The 11,475-nt window shown below is 47.3% G+C and overlaps 1 protein-coding gene across 1 annotated transcript in view; it reads right to left on the bottom strand.

Annotated features, from left to right (window-relative positions):
• Nucleotides 1-6,447: 6,447 nt before the first annotated feature.
• The window catches only part of itgb5 (integrin, beta 5), a 46,639-nt gene continuing 41,611 nt past the window's right edge, over nt 6,448-11,475 (bottom strand). Inside the window, exons 14-17 of the mRNA XM_061053678.1 lie at nt 10,279-10,398; nt 9,708-9,874; nt 7,374-9,591; nt 6,448-7,112 (exon numbers count right to left, since the gene is read on the bottom strand). Of these exons, the coding sequence (XP_060909661.1) occupies nt 9,496-9,591; nt 9,708-9,874; nt 10,279-10,398 (383 nt within the window). The 3' untranslated portion in view covers nt 6,448-7,112; nt 7,374-9,495. The remainder of the gene's footprint in view (nt 7,113-7,373; nt 9,592-9,707; nt 9,875-10,278; nt 10,399-11,475) is intronic.

The following is an 11,475-nucleotide window of genomic DNA, read 5'->3' as shown; positions in this document are numbered from 1 at the left end:
GGAACCAGAAACCATCCTAACAAGGTGATGTTGAATATTTCAGTCACACTAATATGATGTTTCAGTGCCAGTTATGACTTTATGCTCTCTTTGGTTTCACCTCCCAACTCTTCCAATTAAAGTTTAACTTCGACTCTAATTTCATTTTTATAAATCAACAAATATCTGCTCAGTGGTTTTTAAGGTGGAGTCTCGGTGGCGTCCATGATCCGTGCATGTATAGAGTCAATTTAGTGCCGAGCGATGAGGTCATGAATTTATTTTTTAGTAAAATATGAATCTCCTTTTCTGATCATCACAGGTGAATGTGAGAGCACACACACACACACACACACACACGCACACGCACACGCACACACACACACACACACACTCACACTCTCACACACACACACACAAACACACACACACACACACACACACGCACACACACGCACACACACACGCACACACACACTCTCACTCACTCACACACACACACACACGCACACACACACTCTCACACACACACACACTCTCACTCACTCACACACACACACACACAAACACACGCACACACACACAAACATACACACACACAAACACTCACACACACACACACACACACACAAACACTCGCACACACACACACACAAACATACACACACAAACACTCACACACACACACACACTCGCACACGCACACACACACACACACACACACACACACACTCACACAAACACTCACACACACACACACACACACACACACACACACACACTCACTCAAACACTCACACACACACACACACACACAAACACTCACACACACACACACACACACACACACTCACTCAAACACACACACACACACACACACACACACACACACACACACACACACACACACACACACACACACACACACAAATTGTCCTGAATTGGTTCCAGATCTGGGAGGAAATGATCTGGCCCGTTTTAATTCCCGGTGAGCCGCTCCCTTCAAACCCACACATGGAAAGTCCGTCTCAATGGCGGTGGTTGTGACACCCCGTGTATTACAGCGCCGTCGAATAAGCGATTCATCATTTCCACAAATTGAGGAGGGTGAACCCGTAACTCAGCTCGGAGTGAGGGGGCTGTTTTGTGATTAACAAAGGGCAGTAAATCATTTACTCTCCTGACGTCATGTCTGCTCCGCGCGTCACACACATCAGAAGAACGTTTTAAATCGGCTCAGAATGAGGAGGAAGGGCCGTCACGTTTACTATAACAGTTTAGGTGATGTAATGTCTGTGGAGACGCTGCAACCAGGATCGTCTATTCTTCAGGGAGAGCTGGAGGTCGCCATGACTACAGTCCTCTCTTGTGCCTCACTGTATTGCACTCAAGCGTGACTTCCTCCAAACCCTTTCACGGCGTAATGGTCGAGATTATGAATCCTAAAAATCAAACATGTCTGATATAAACGCTAAATGGTAAACGGACTTGAGCTTGTATGGCGCTTTCTCGTCTTCTGACTTCTCAAAAGCGCTTTGACACCGCAGGTCACACGTTCACACGGTAGAGGACGCTGTGTGGTGTCTTGTGTAGTACTCGAAAACGGTCTTGGTCTCAAGACCACTTTTTGAAGCTCTCGGTCTCGTCTCGGAGTCTTGTCTTCGTCTCAGACTAGGCGGACTCCGGATTTTAAATCAAGACCACCACTGATTAGCTATTTCTCCACGTCATTACTGTGATTAGAAGGAAAGCGCCTCTTTCTGAAAGAACGATTAACTTCGGTCTGGCCCTGCCTTGGTCTTCGTCTTGACTCGGTCTCTGTCCCTCAATATCTTAGTCTTGGAGCACTCTGGTCTCGGTGAGAGTGGTCGAAGGAGCAGGGTTAAGTTTCTTGGACACATCTGACGTGTGGCTGCAGGAGCTGGGGATCGAACCCCCGACCTTCCAGGTAGGAGATGACTGACTCCACCAACTGAGCCACAGCCGCCCTGGGCTCAGTTGGTATTTAATCTGGGCAGGTTCTCTGTTCTGAGCAGCCTCGAGGCCGGGAACACCCCGCAGATTATCAGGAAGGAGGTCGGTCTGATTCTCCTGTAGTCCTGTAGCCAGACTCGTCGTCTCTCAGCCTCAGCTCCGTTTCCTCTTCTAAAGTCGATAATCAGACCGTAAACTACGGCAAAATATGGACTAAGCTCGGTCCTTCTTCTAAACGCTACTTTACTTTGACCAGCTGGACTTTGACCTCATACATATGGTGTCGTTTCAGCATCAGTGGTTAAAGTGTCTCTGAACTTGAACTTTGTCTGATTATCATCAGAATCAGGAAGTGGTTGTTGAAGTTCTGGAGAATTCCCCCGGGCGTTTTTTGGGGGGTGAACATGTGGTCGCTCATTACAGCCACATGTGTTGAACATGTTTCAGGAGCAGAGTTCGTTTTAGTGGTCAGATTCTCTCTGACGGGGTGACCGTTACTGTGAAATATATCAACGTGTCAAATACAAGAGACGGAGAAAGGATGGATCGAGAGAGAGAGATGGATGAATGGATGGATAGATGGATGGATGAATGGAAAGAGGAAAGGAGCGATGGATGAAGAACAAAATGGATGGATGAATGGAATGGAAGGATGGATGGATGGATGGAAAGAGGAAAGGAGCGATGGATGAAGTGCAAAATGGACGGATGAATGGATGGATGAATGGATGGATGAATGGATGGATGAATGGATGGATGAATGGATGGATGGATGGACAGAGGAAAGGAGTGTTGGATGAAGAGCAAAATGAATGGATGGATTGATGGATGGAAAAAGGGATGGGTGACTGGATGGATGGATAGAGAGGTGGATGGATGAAGAGCGAGTTGGATGAAGAGATGATGGAAAGAGGGATGGAGAGGATAATAGTGTCTTTGTTTAATTCTTACAGTTTGTACTCTCTGACTTCCATGACTCAACATCCTGGCACACGCTAGTGTCAAAGCAGGGGGGGGGTTTCCTCGCTCTGGTGGTCTATGACACACACACACACACACACACCTCTCTCCCTTCATGCACATGAAATGACGTCAACAGGAGATCCTGTCTTGTTTTTATTTGTTTACTATGAAATGTGTAAAACTCTGGTTTGGACCATCAGACACTCACTCTTACATTAGGATTCATAAAATTCATCAGACTCTTACATGAATAGAGTCCATCTATCCTGAACTGAACAGGGTTCATTTTTCTGAAGCCAGGTGGTCTGAAATGTTTCCTGCAGTGGAGGCCGAACATCTCCATGCAACTTCAGCCAAGTGTTTTATTAATGTTCAAAGTCATCAAACATCAGGTAGAACTAGTTTGGGACTATGTATAAAATATTACGGGTAAATATTAATGGAGCTCAGCGTAAGTTCAAGCAGGAACACTGGTTATATTCTCTCACACGTTTATTCAATTCCTTCATTCATCTTAGCCCCTCCTTCTCTACCTCGCCCTCCGTCTCCCTGCCCTGGTGATCAGCTGATTTGGGACGTTTACTCTTTAAGTAATAATCCAACCCGACTCTGCCACAACCTCTCTCAACCAATCATCCTGCTGCTGTCACATTTTAAAATCTGTTCTCTCTCTTCCTCAGTCAGTTTGTCATTTCAGTGCGATCGCTGCGACCGTCCTCCGCCCCGATCCCCTCCAGTCCAGCTCAGCAGAGAAGATACAGGCCCAGAAACCCCCTCCTCATCACATGCTGCATTCCTCTATCACCACCACCAGGGTCTAGACTCCACAGGGGGGTATCATCACCATCACCAGGGTCTAGACTCCAGAGGGGGGTATCACCACCACCACCAGGGTCTAGACTCCATAGAGGGGTATCACCACCACCAGGGTATAGACTCCATATCACCACCACCACCAGGGTCTAGACTCCATATCACCACCAGGGTCTAGACTCCATATCACCACCAGGGTCTAGACTCCATAGGGGGGTATCACCACCATCACCAGGGTCTAGACTCCATAGAGGGGTATCACCACCACCAGGGTCTAGACTCCATAGGGGGGCATCACCACCATCACCAGGGTCTAGACTCCATAGAGGGGTATCACCACCACCACCACCAGGGTCTAGACTCCATAGAGGGGTATCCTATCCAGCTGGCCTCTCTACATGAGGTCATCATGATGGAGTCTAAAACTTTGCACATTTATTTCCTGTATTGTTAAATAAATAATTGTTGATTCTTAATGAAGTTTCTCCTGATTGAAGTTGAGTTGGGTAATCTCGCTTGTTCCTGCATATACGGCTTTTGTGCTCACTGATCCGTTGTTTTAGTTTTCCCAACAAAGTCCACAGGGACAGTGAGTCATAGATAACACTCTGTGGATGGGAAACATGTTAGCTGTATGGGCAGGAGAAAAATTATCAGTCGTCACAGTTTCCCTTTGAAAGAGGCGGCGGGAGTGTGTGTCTTCACTGGATTTCTCTTTGTGAGGAAAAGTGGTACAGACCAGGTGATCCTTCATGTTTCTTCAGGACTGTAGGACTTTAAGACATGCCTGTGTGTCTTTAGAAAAAGCTCTGAAACAGAAAACTCTTTTGCTAGTTCCGGTTGATATCATGGAGTCAGGTGAAGAGCTGGAGCACGGTGAGAGTTTTCAGTTCTCTCAGAGAGCTGGCGCCTCCTGGTGTTCAAAGATCAAACCAGCAGTACTGAGGCACCAACATCATCCTTCAGTGGAGGAAGGTTCACCTGCTAAAGCTTTAAATATAGAAGTAACGCTTTCTGGGGCCCCGCTGCATGAGGGGCCTGAGAAGGTTAGCAAAAACATCCTAAATTTAAACAATGATAACAGAGTTTTGTTTCATAAAACATCTCATTTGTTTTGGCTTGGTTCAACTAAATTCCTGCATTTTTAAACATGAAGTCTGATTAGCTTTGTTGTTAACTTTGTCAGCTTCTGGGTGTTTTTCAGATATAACACATTCACACGCTTCTACTGCATCAACCCTCGTACTCTGATTTCTTTGTGTGCCTTTCTTTGTATTCCTGTGTGAAAAGTGAGGCGTCCACACAGCTCCCCTTCTGCACACTTGAAGCCCTGATGTGTAATAATTTACAAACACATTCCTTGTCCACGTTCGTCTACGCTCTTACAGCTCGACATCACTTCTGGTCTGATCCTCGGAGAGTCAAATCTAAAAGCTTTTACCTGCAGGTTTCTGTCACAAGAGGGCAGCAGAGGTCAGGATACCAAAGAGGTTGTTAAACTCTGGGTGCTCTGTGCAGGAGGGAGATGATCAGCTGCAATTCATTCAAAATACAGAAGGCGACCTCACACTTTAAAATCTTTACACTGGCTGCCTGTGAGTTTTTGTATTGTTTTTAAAAACTCTTGTTATTAGTTAATGAAGCACTGCCACGGCCATGATCACATCTCAGACCCTCCGGCTCCGTCTCTTTCACTGGAGCAGTCTGCAGGTGGAGCTTTAAATACAAAACTAGACCATATTTATTCAGTCTGGCTTTTTGGTGTCAACCTGCCCCCCATCCAGGACCAGGACTTATACCGATCCAGGGTCAGGAAACGGGCAGGTAGGATCACTGCAGACCTCGGACACAAAATGTTCAAACTCCCCCCCCCCACCTGCAGGCCTTACAGATCCCTGAACGCTCCTGGATGTTGAGTGTAGAAGTCGTAATATTGAAAATCCCACCCCCCCTCTTAGCTGTGTGAAGTCAGCAGCAGCCAATCAGAGCATTGATTCCGCTAACGAGAGTCAGCCACATTAAAGCCGTGCTCCGTCTCTGTACTGGAGGAGGACTCCACCCGCCGTCAGTAGGGAGGGGACTCTCAAAACCACCAAAAAGGGGGGGGGGGGGGGGGTGGGAGACGGACGGGTGAGGAGTTTGAAGAGTTCACCTGAAGCAGGAAGAAGCTCGTCAGAGGACAGGTCCAGATGTTCATGTGAGGTACTGGTGGTGCTCACCTGTGTCCTCCCTCTTATTCCCAGCTCGCTGTGTGTCGCCTCATTCCAGCCTTTTCTTTTTGAGTCTTCTGTTGTATTTTATTCTATTTTTTTTAAACCATTGCCTGCCTTCTGGTTTTTGCCCCTTTTGGATTTGTTTGCACCGCTGACCCACCTGGACTGTTTTTTTAAAGCTCTGCCTCGTGTGGTTCAGTTTAGTCAAAGCCCCAAACATTTGCAAACGACTGAGCCACGGGTTTCTTTGAGGCAAGAAACTGAAAACATAATTAAAGGGTCATCCCGTCAAAGTTTCAGTTCATCATACTGGATGAGGGAGGGGCGTGACCAGGGAGGTGTTAATGACAGCGTCAGAGGACACTTCCTGTCTGTTAGTGGTCACAGCACTTTGAAGTGACGTGCAGAGTCACTGTATGAATGATGTTTCAAATCAGAGCTCGGATGTACGCCCCTCCTTTAAATACATATATTCACATGTGAGCAAATAAAAACAGACTCTCTCTGACTTCTGACGTAAGCTGATTTATTGTTGCTGCTCTGTGTTTGACAGAAACATGGCGTGGAGTGAGTCCTCGTTGGTGTGAAAATGTTCTCGACTGTACAGGAGATGTCAGAGCTGAACACCGCGTGGGTGGATGGGCAGGGAGCATTTCACCCCACATTTCATCTGGCACTGTGCAAACCGTGTTAGAATATTTACACTCTCTGAAACATACAGACTCCGGGTCACCTTCATCTCTCGCTGTCAACGTCTCCCTGTGGCAGCTCAGACCCCGCCTCTTCCTGTGGGAACGCCTGCCGGTGGATTTATGAATCTATCCTTTGAGGTTTCTCAGAGTTTCCACCCTCTTCTCTCTCCACGCTGCAGGCAGGGTGGACTCTCAGCCTCTTTACAACGTAGCAGCCAATCAGAGTGTGAGCACCAAACCACCAAACCTCAAAGTGCTGCGTGTGAGTGGAAGTCCGAGGTGATTTACTCTGAAGGACATCAGAACCAGAACGCTTCAAGGTGCTTATTATGGCGCTCAGTAAACAACATGTGAGGAGGGCAAAGAGGCTGCTGCTGGTTTTAAATATCGCCCGTCTCCATAGAGCGTCCATTTTATTCAAAGTGTTCATAGAGAATGTATAAAGTTAGTGCAGAACGTTACTACGTCGACATTTTGGCTCGCCGTGTTTATCCCGCCGCCGAGGTGGAACAAACCAAACAGGGAGTTTGGAGGACGGCCTTTAGTTGGATTGTCCTCGTTGAAGTCAAAAAGCCGTTGACTATTTCGACTTTGTTTGTTAAAATCGACGTTGTGGCGGAACAAGTGTTGGCTTGTTAGCGATTGTTAATGAACGCCGTCCTGGTTGGAGAGGGAGGACCGTGCACATCTACGACGCCACGCCTTGACTGACAGGTGACTGCAGCACTGTGTGGTTTACACGGCGAGCTGGCGGTGTAACACTGTTGCAGCGTTAGAGTGTGTTGATTATCGAACAGACACGCTGTGACCTCTTCCTCCTCTCCAGTAAGGCCGATTAGAAAACCCTTGAGAACCGCAAGAAAGGAGGATAGGAGCGCTGTTTTAGTCCTTAACGCTAGAGATCCATCGAGCTACGACAGACGAGGTCAGGGGGGGGGGGCGGTCTCAGAGCCCCTCGGGTACGGCTCACTGTCAGCGGTACGGGACTTCCTTTTCCGTGCACTTTCCTTCTTTTCAGTCGACTTCTAAGAGCAGATGGTTAGTTTGTACTTTAACCCTGAAGTGACCTCAGAAACTGAAAAGACGAGACTTTGTTCTCCTGAAGATCACCAGATCTGATCGCTTCACAACGTGCTGCATGTGGCGTCGGACACTAGAGGCGGCGCCGTAACAAACATAATAAGACGAGACACTTGTCTCTGATTGGCCGCATCTTTCCTGAGACGATATTTTGGTTATTTTGGACGTTACGCTGTACGAGGGAAGAACAACTTGAAGCCTCTGCTACAACCGGCCGATGTCCCGACGCCACCGTGACAAACTCTCCGCTCTCAACGGCCGCTGTATGAGCGACACTGCTCCGTTACTTTTTACTGCATGTTTTATATCTGAGATCGTTTCATTTCCCGATCAGACTCGGAGCGAGGAGGATGTGGGTACAAGACACGATCTGCAGGAGGTTAAACTACATTTTGAAAAGAGCGCCGGTGACGTCGACAGCGCCTTTCTGAAAAGTTGAAAGATTTTCAACTCGAGCGCTCGGGGGCCGCCGCAGAAAAACTGCAGAGCGCTCGATAAAGACGCTGGGCGCAGCACTTTTGCTCCAGGCGGCCGTTTTCTGCTGCAGACGCTCTCTACCCATTGAAAACAATTTTTTTTAAAAAGACGGTGACGCTCAGAAAAAAAAAAACGCCAGGTGAACACGGGGCCTTAAACATGAACTAAGAATGTGATTAATGGGGATTAAATATGGAATAGTTTGACCGCCCTAGCTATGAAGTCAGCGTTGGCTGCTAAATGATGTAACGCCAAATATCTGTGTTATTGATGTCGGGTGTTTGAGCCAGCAGCCTCTGCTACGTCGCGCTTCTTTGTTCTGATTGGACGTAGAGCCCAGGGGGGGGGGGGGGGGGGGGGAGGGGCTTCACCTCTGCTTTGCCACAGACACTGTAAAAAAACAGTCTAAAAAGTCTGATGTCTTGGAGGACTTCTTCTTCTTCTTCTTCTTCTCATGGCGTTTGTTTACAAAAATACAAAATACAGAGTAACCCCAGACTTTTACTTTGAAGGGCGCGAGGCTGGCGGGAGAATCGTCAGCGTGTGAGTCAGACTGAAGGAGAGCCGAGCAGAACGACGACATACAAACAAAATACAAAAGAAAATGTAAATCTTTACGTCACCTGACTCTAAATATTCTCTGTGCAAAATGAAGGTGAGAAGAGTATTGCTTAGTAAATGTTAGTAGTACCACAGCGTCGTCATAGCAACCGTGACAGAAATGTGCTTGAAATCATCCGACCTGACGTGGAGTGAGAGTCATGTTCAGAGTCTCTGTTTGTCGGGTGCATAGTTTATACTAAAAAAGAAAAAAGGCATTTTTAGTGTTTATAAAAATATACAAATATAAGTCGATGTCCCGCCTTCTCCGTACAAACAGGAAGTGATGCTTTAATGTGGCTGGAGTTATGTTTCTGCGTTTTATGATGAGAGAGTTTATTTATCTTGTTTATTTAACTGCAGACTCACCACTAACTCTACTCTCTCTCGCTCTCTCTCTCTAAACAGGAGTGATGAGTTCACGCTTCGTCGCTCCACCGCCGTCTGAAAGGAGACGTCCCGTCACGTCTCCGTGGTCGGCCTGAATGTCCTCTAGAAAAAGGTGAAAAAAAAAGGCCACAGATTCCCCACTCCCACAAAGTCTCTCCTTTTATCATCTGTGACCCGAGCAGAGGGATGAGTATGTGATCAGTCCGCCCTCCACCTCATGTGCCCCACCCTCCCCACCCACCCCCTCCCCCCCCTCATTGTCCTCCAGGGATCTGTTCAGTTGGACCGGTCCTGCCGCGCCCCGTGCCGAGGGATCAGTGGACCCCTCCGTTGTAAGACTTCCCGTACATGCTGAAGTCCGTTTCCACAAAGTGAGTAGAGACGGGCTGCTTGTACAGCGGGTTGGAGGCCTGCAGGTGTGATTAAAAACAGAAAGTTACACTCATGAGACATTCTGACATCAGGACGTTTAAGCCGAATAAAAAAAAAAGAAAAAACGATTCCAGGTGATCAGGATCATTCTCACCATCTCATATCGGGCTCGTGATCGTGCGCTCTGGAAGCGTGCAAACTCTCGCCGGTCGTGGACGGTGATGACCGTTTTCCAGACGGCGAGCAGAATGACTCCCACCAGCAGGATGCTGCCGACCACCGCGAGCAGCACCATCATGGCATCAGTACCACCTCCACACTCTGACGCGGGAGAGGGAAAGGATTTAGACTTTGTAGGACATAGAGGGCTTTTATTTTGTAAATGCACAACAACAACAACAACAACAACAACAACAACAACAACCAGAGCAAGCTCCAATGTTTTTGTGTTTTCATGACGTTGTCGTTCATTTTGCTTTTCAGTGAGACCTGTGCACAGACGCACTCTATCAACCACTTCCTCATGGTTCTTTTTACATCATGTACAAAGAGGTATAAGGGGGGAGGAGACCCCGCCCCCTTTCCTTCTAACAGGGATAGTCTCCTGCTGCGAGGGAACAAACCATATCAGGAGAATTTCAGGGGAGTCCTCCTGCACAATGAACACATTCATTTCTCAGCAGGTGTTAAATCCAGACGCCTCACACGGTGACCGCGGAACTGACCTGGCTCTTTGAGCGCCGTGAGGATGGACTGTCCGCTGACGTGCTCAGAATACGTGAACTTCATGACACAATCGTTGTCCGTCTTAAAGAGACAGAGAACAGCGCCAGGCTCCTCCGTTTCTGAAGAGGGGGGGGATAAAGAGAGAAACAAAAACATAAACCTTAAAAAGTTTACAATTGTTAGGCTTTTATTTTGAAATACAGTAAGGCCCTTCTGGTAGAGTGACATGAAGTTAAGCACAGAAACAGGAAGTGGTTAGGGATCCCAAAGTGAGGTCAAACAGCTCAAAGGAACGGTAACAAAACGTCAATGTGTGATGTCATAAGGTCAATGTGTGATGTCATACGGTCAATGTGTGATGTCATAAGGTGGATATTACTTTGGACTCGTCAGCTGAGCTGTCTGAGAGTTTGTTAAAGTGAAATGAGACATTCAAAGATGCAGCAGTGTCCTTCTTTTACATCACTGAGACTACAGGGAGACACTGAGGACGACTTTCTACGGTGAGCCTGAAGGGACAAAATAACATGAGATTAATCGTGATTAACTAGTTCATGCTGACAGCCCTAGACTAAACTTGTTATAATTATTATGGTGCACAAAACTACAGGACAGATATAACAGGAAACTGTTGGCTCAGTAAATATCCTGCATTCTGACTTTGTATGTTCATCTATAGAAACTATTCTCCTTCTCTAACAAAGATCTGTGCATCCTTTAAAGAGAGAGATCTGTGTCTGTGTGTCTCCTGTTTTACTTTACATGTATTTAAGGAGATATTATGAAGTTATACAGAGAGTACGATGAGGTCAAATAAAAGGGAGGTCTCACTCTGAGGGAAAAAACAGATATCAGTCATGAATCATGGTCACATAGTCCGAGTGTCTTGGCTGTGAAATCACAGCTTGATCTACAAGGGCATGCAGAGTCTCAGTCAATCTTCATCAGCCAAACCCACTCAAAGCTCAGGAGGGAGGGTGAGGTCACGGCGTCCCGGCCCCCCCTCCCCCCCCTCCCCTCCCCTCTGCAGCCCCTCCTCCTCTTCCTCTGTTTCATGCACAAAGCATCTGGAATGTACATGTGGAGTCCATTAAGGCCAGTCAGATGGCTGAACTCGCCGGGAATGCTATGAAAGACGTCAGACCTGGGCCGGGGGCCATGCTGGGCTGACATGGAGCGCTCTTAGAATAGTCTGT

The sequence above is a fragment of the Labrus mixtus genome, chromosome 13, assembly GCF_963584025.1.
Source record: "Labrus mixtus chromosome 13, fLabMix1.1, whole genome shotgun sequence".
In the NCBI taxonomy this organism is placed as follows: Eukaryota; Metazoa; Chordata; class Actinopteri; order Labriformes; family Labridae; genus Labrus; species Labrus mixtus.
Note: the sequence above shows the minus strand (reverse complement) of the source record. Positions and strands in the feature narration are given on the sequence as shown.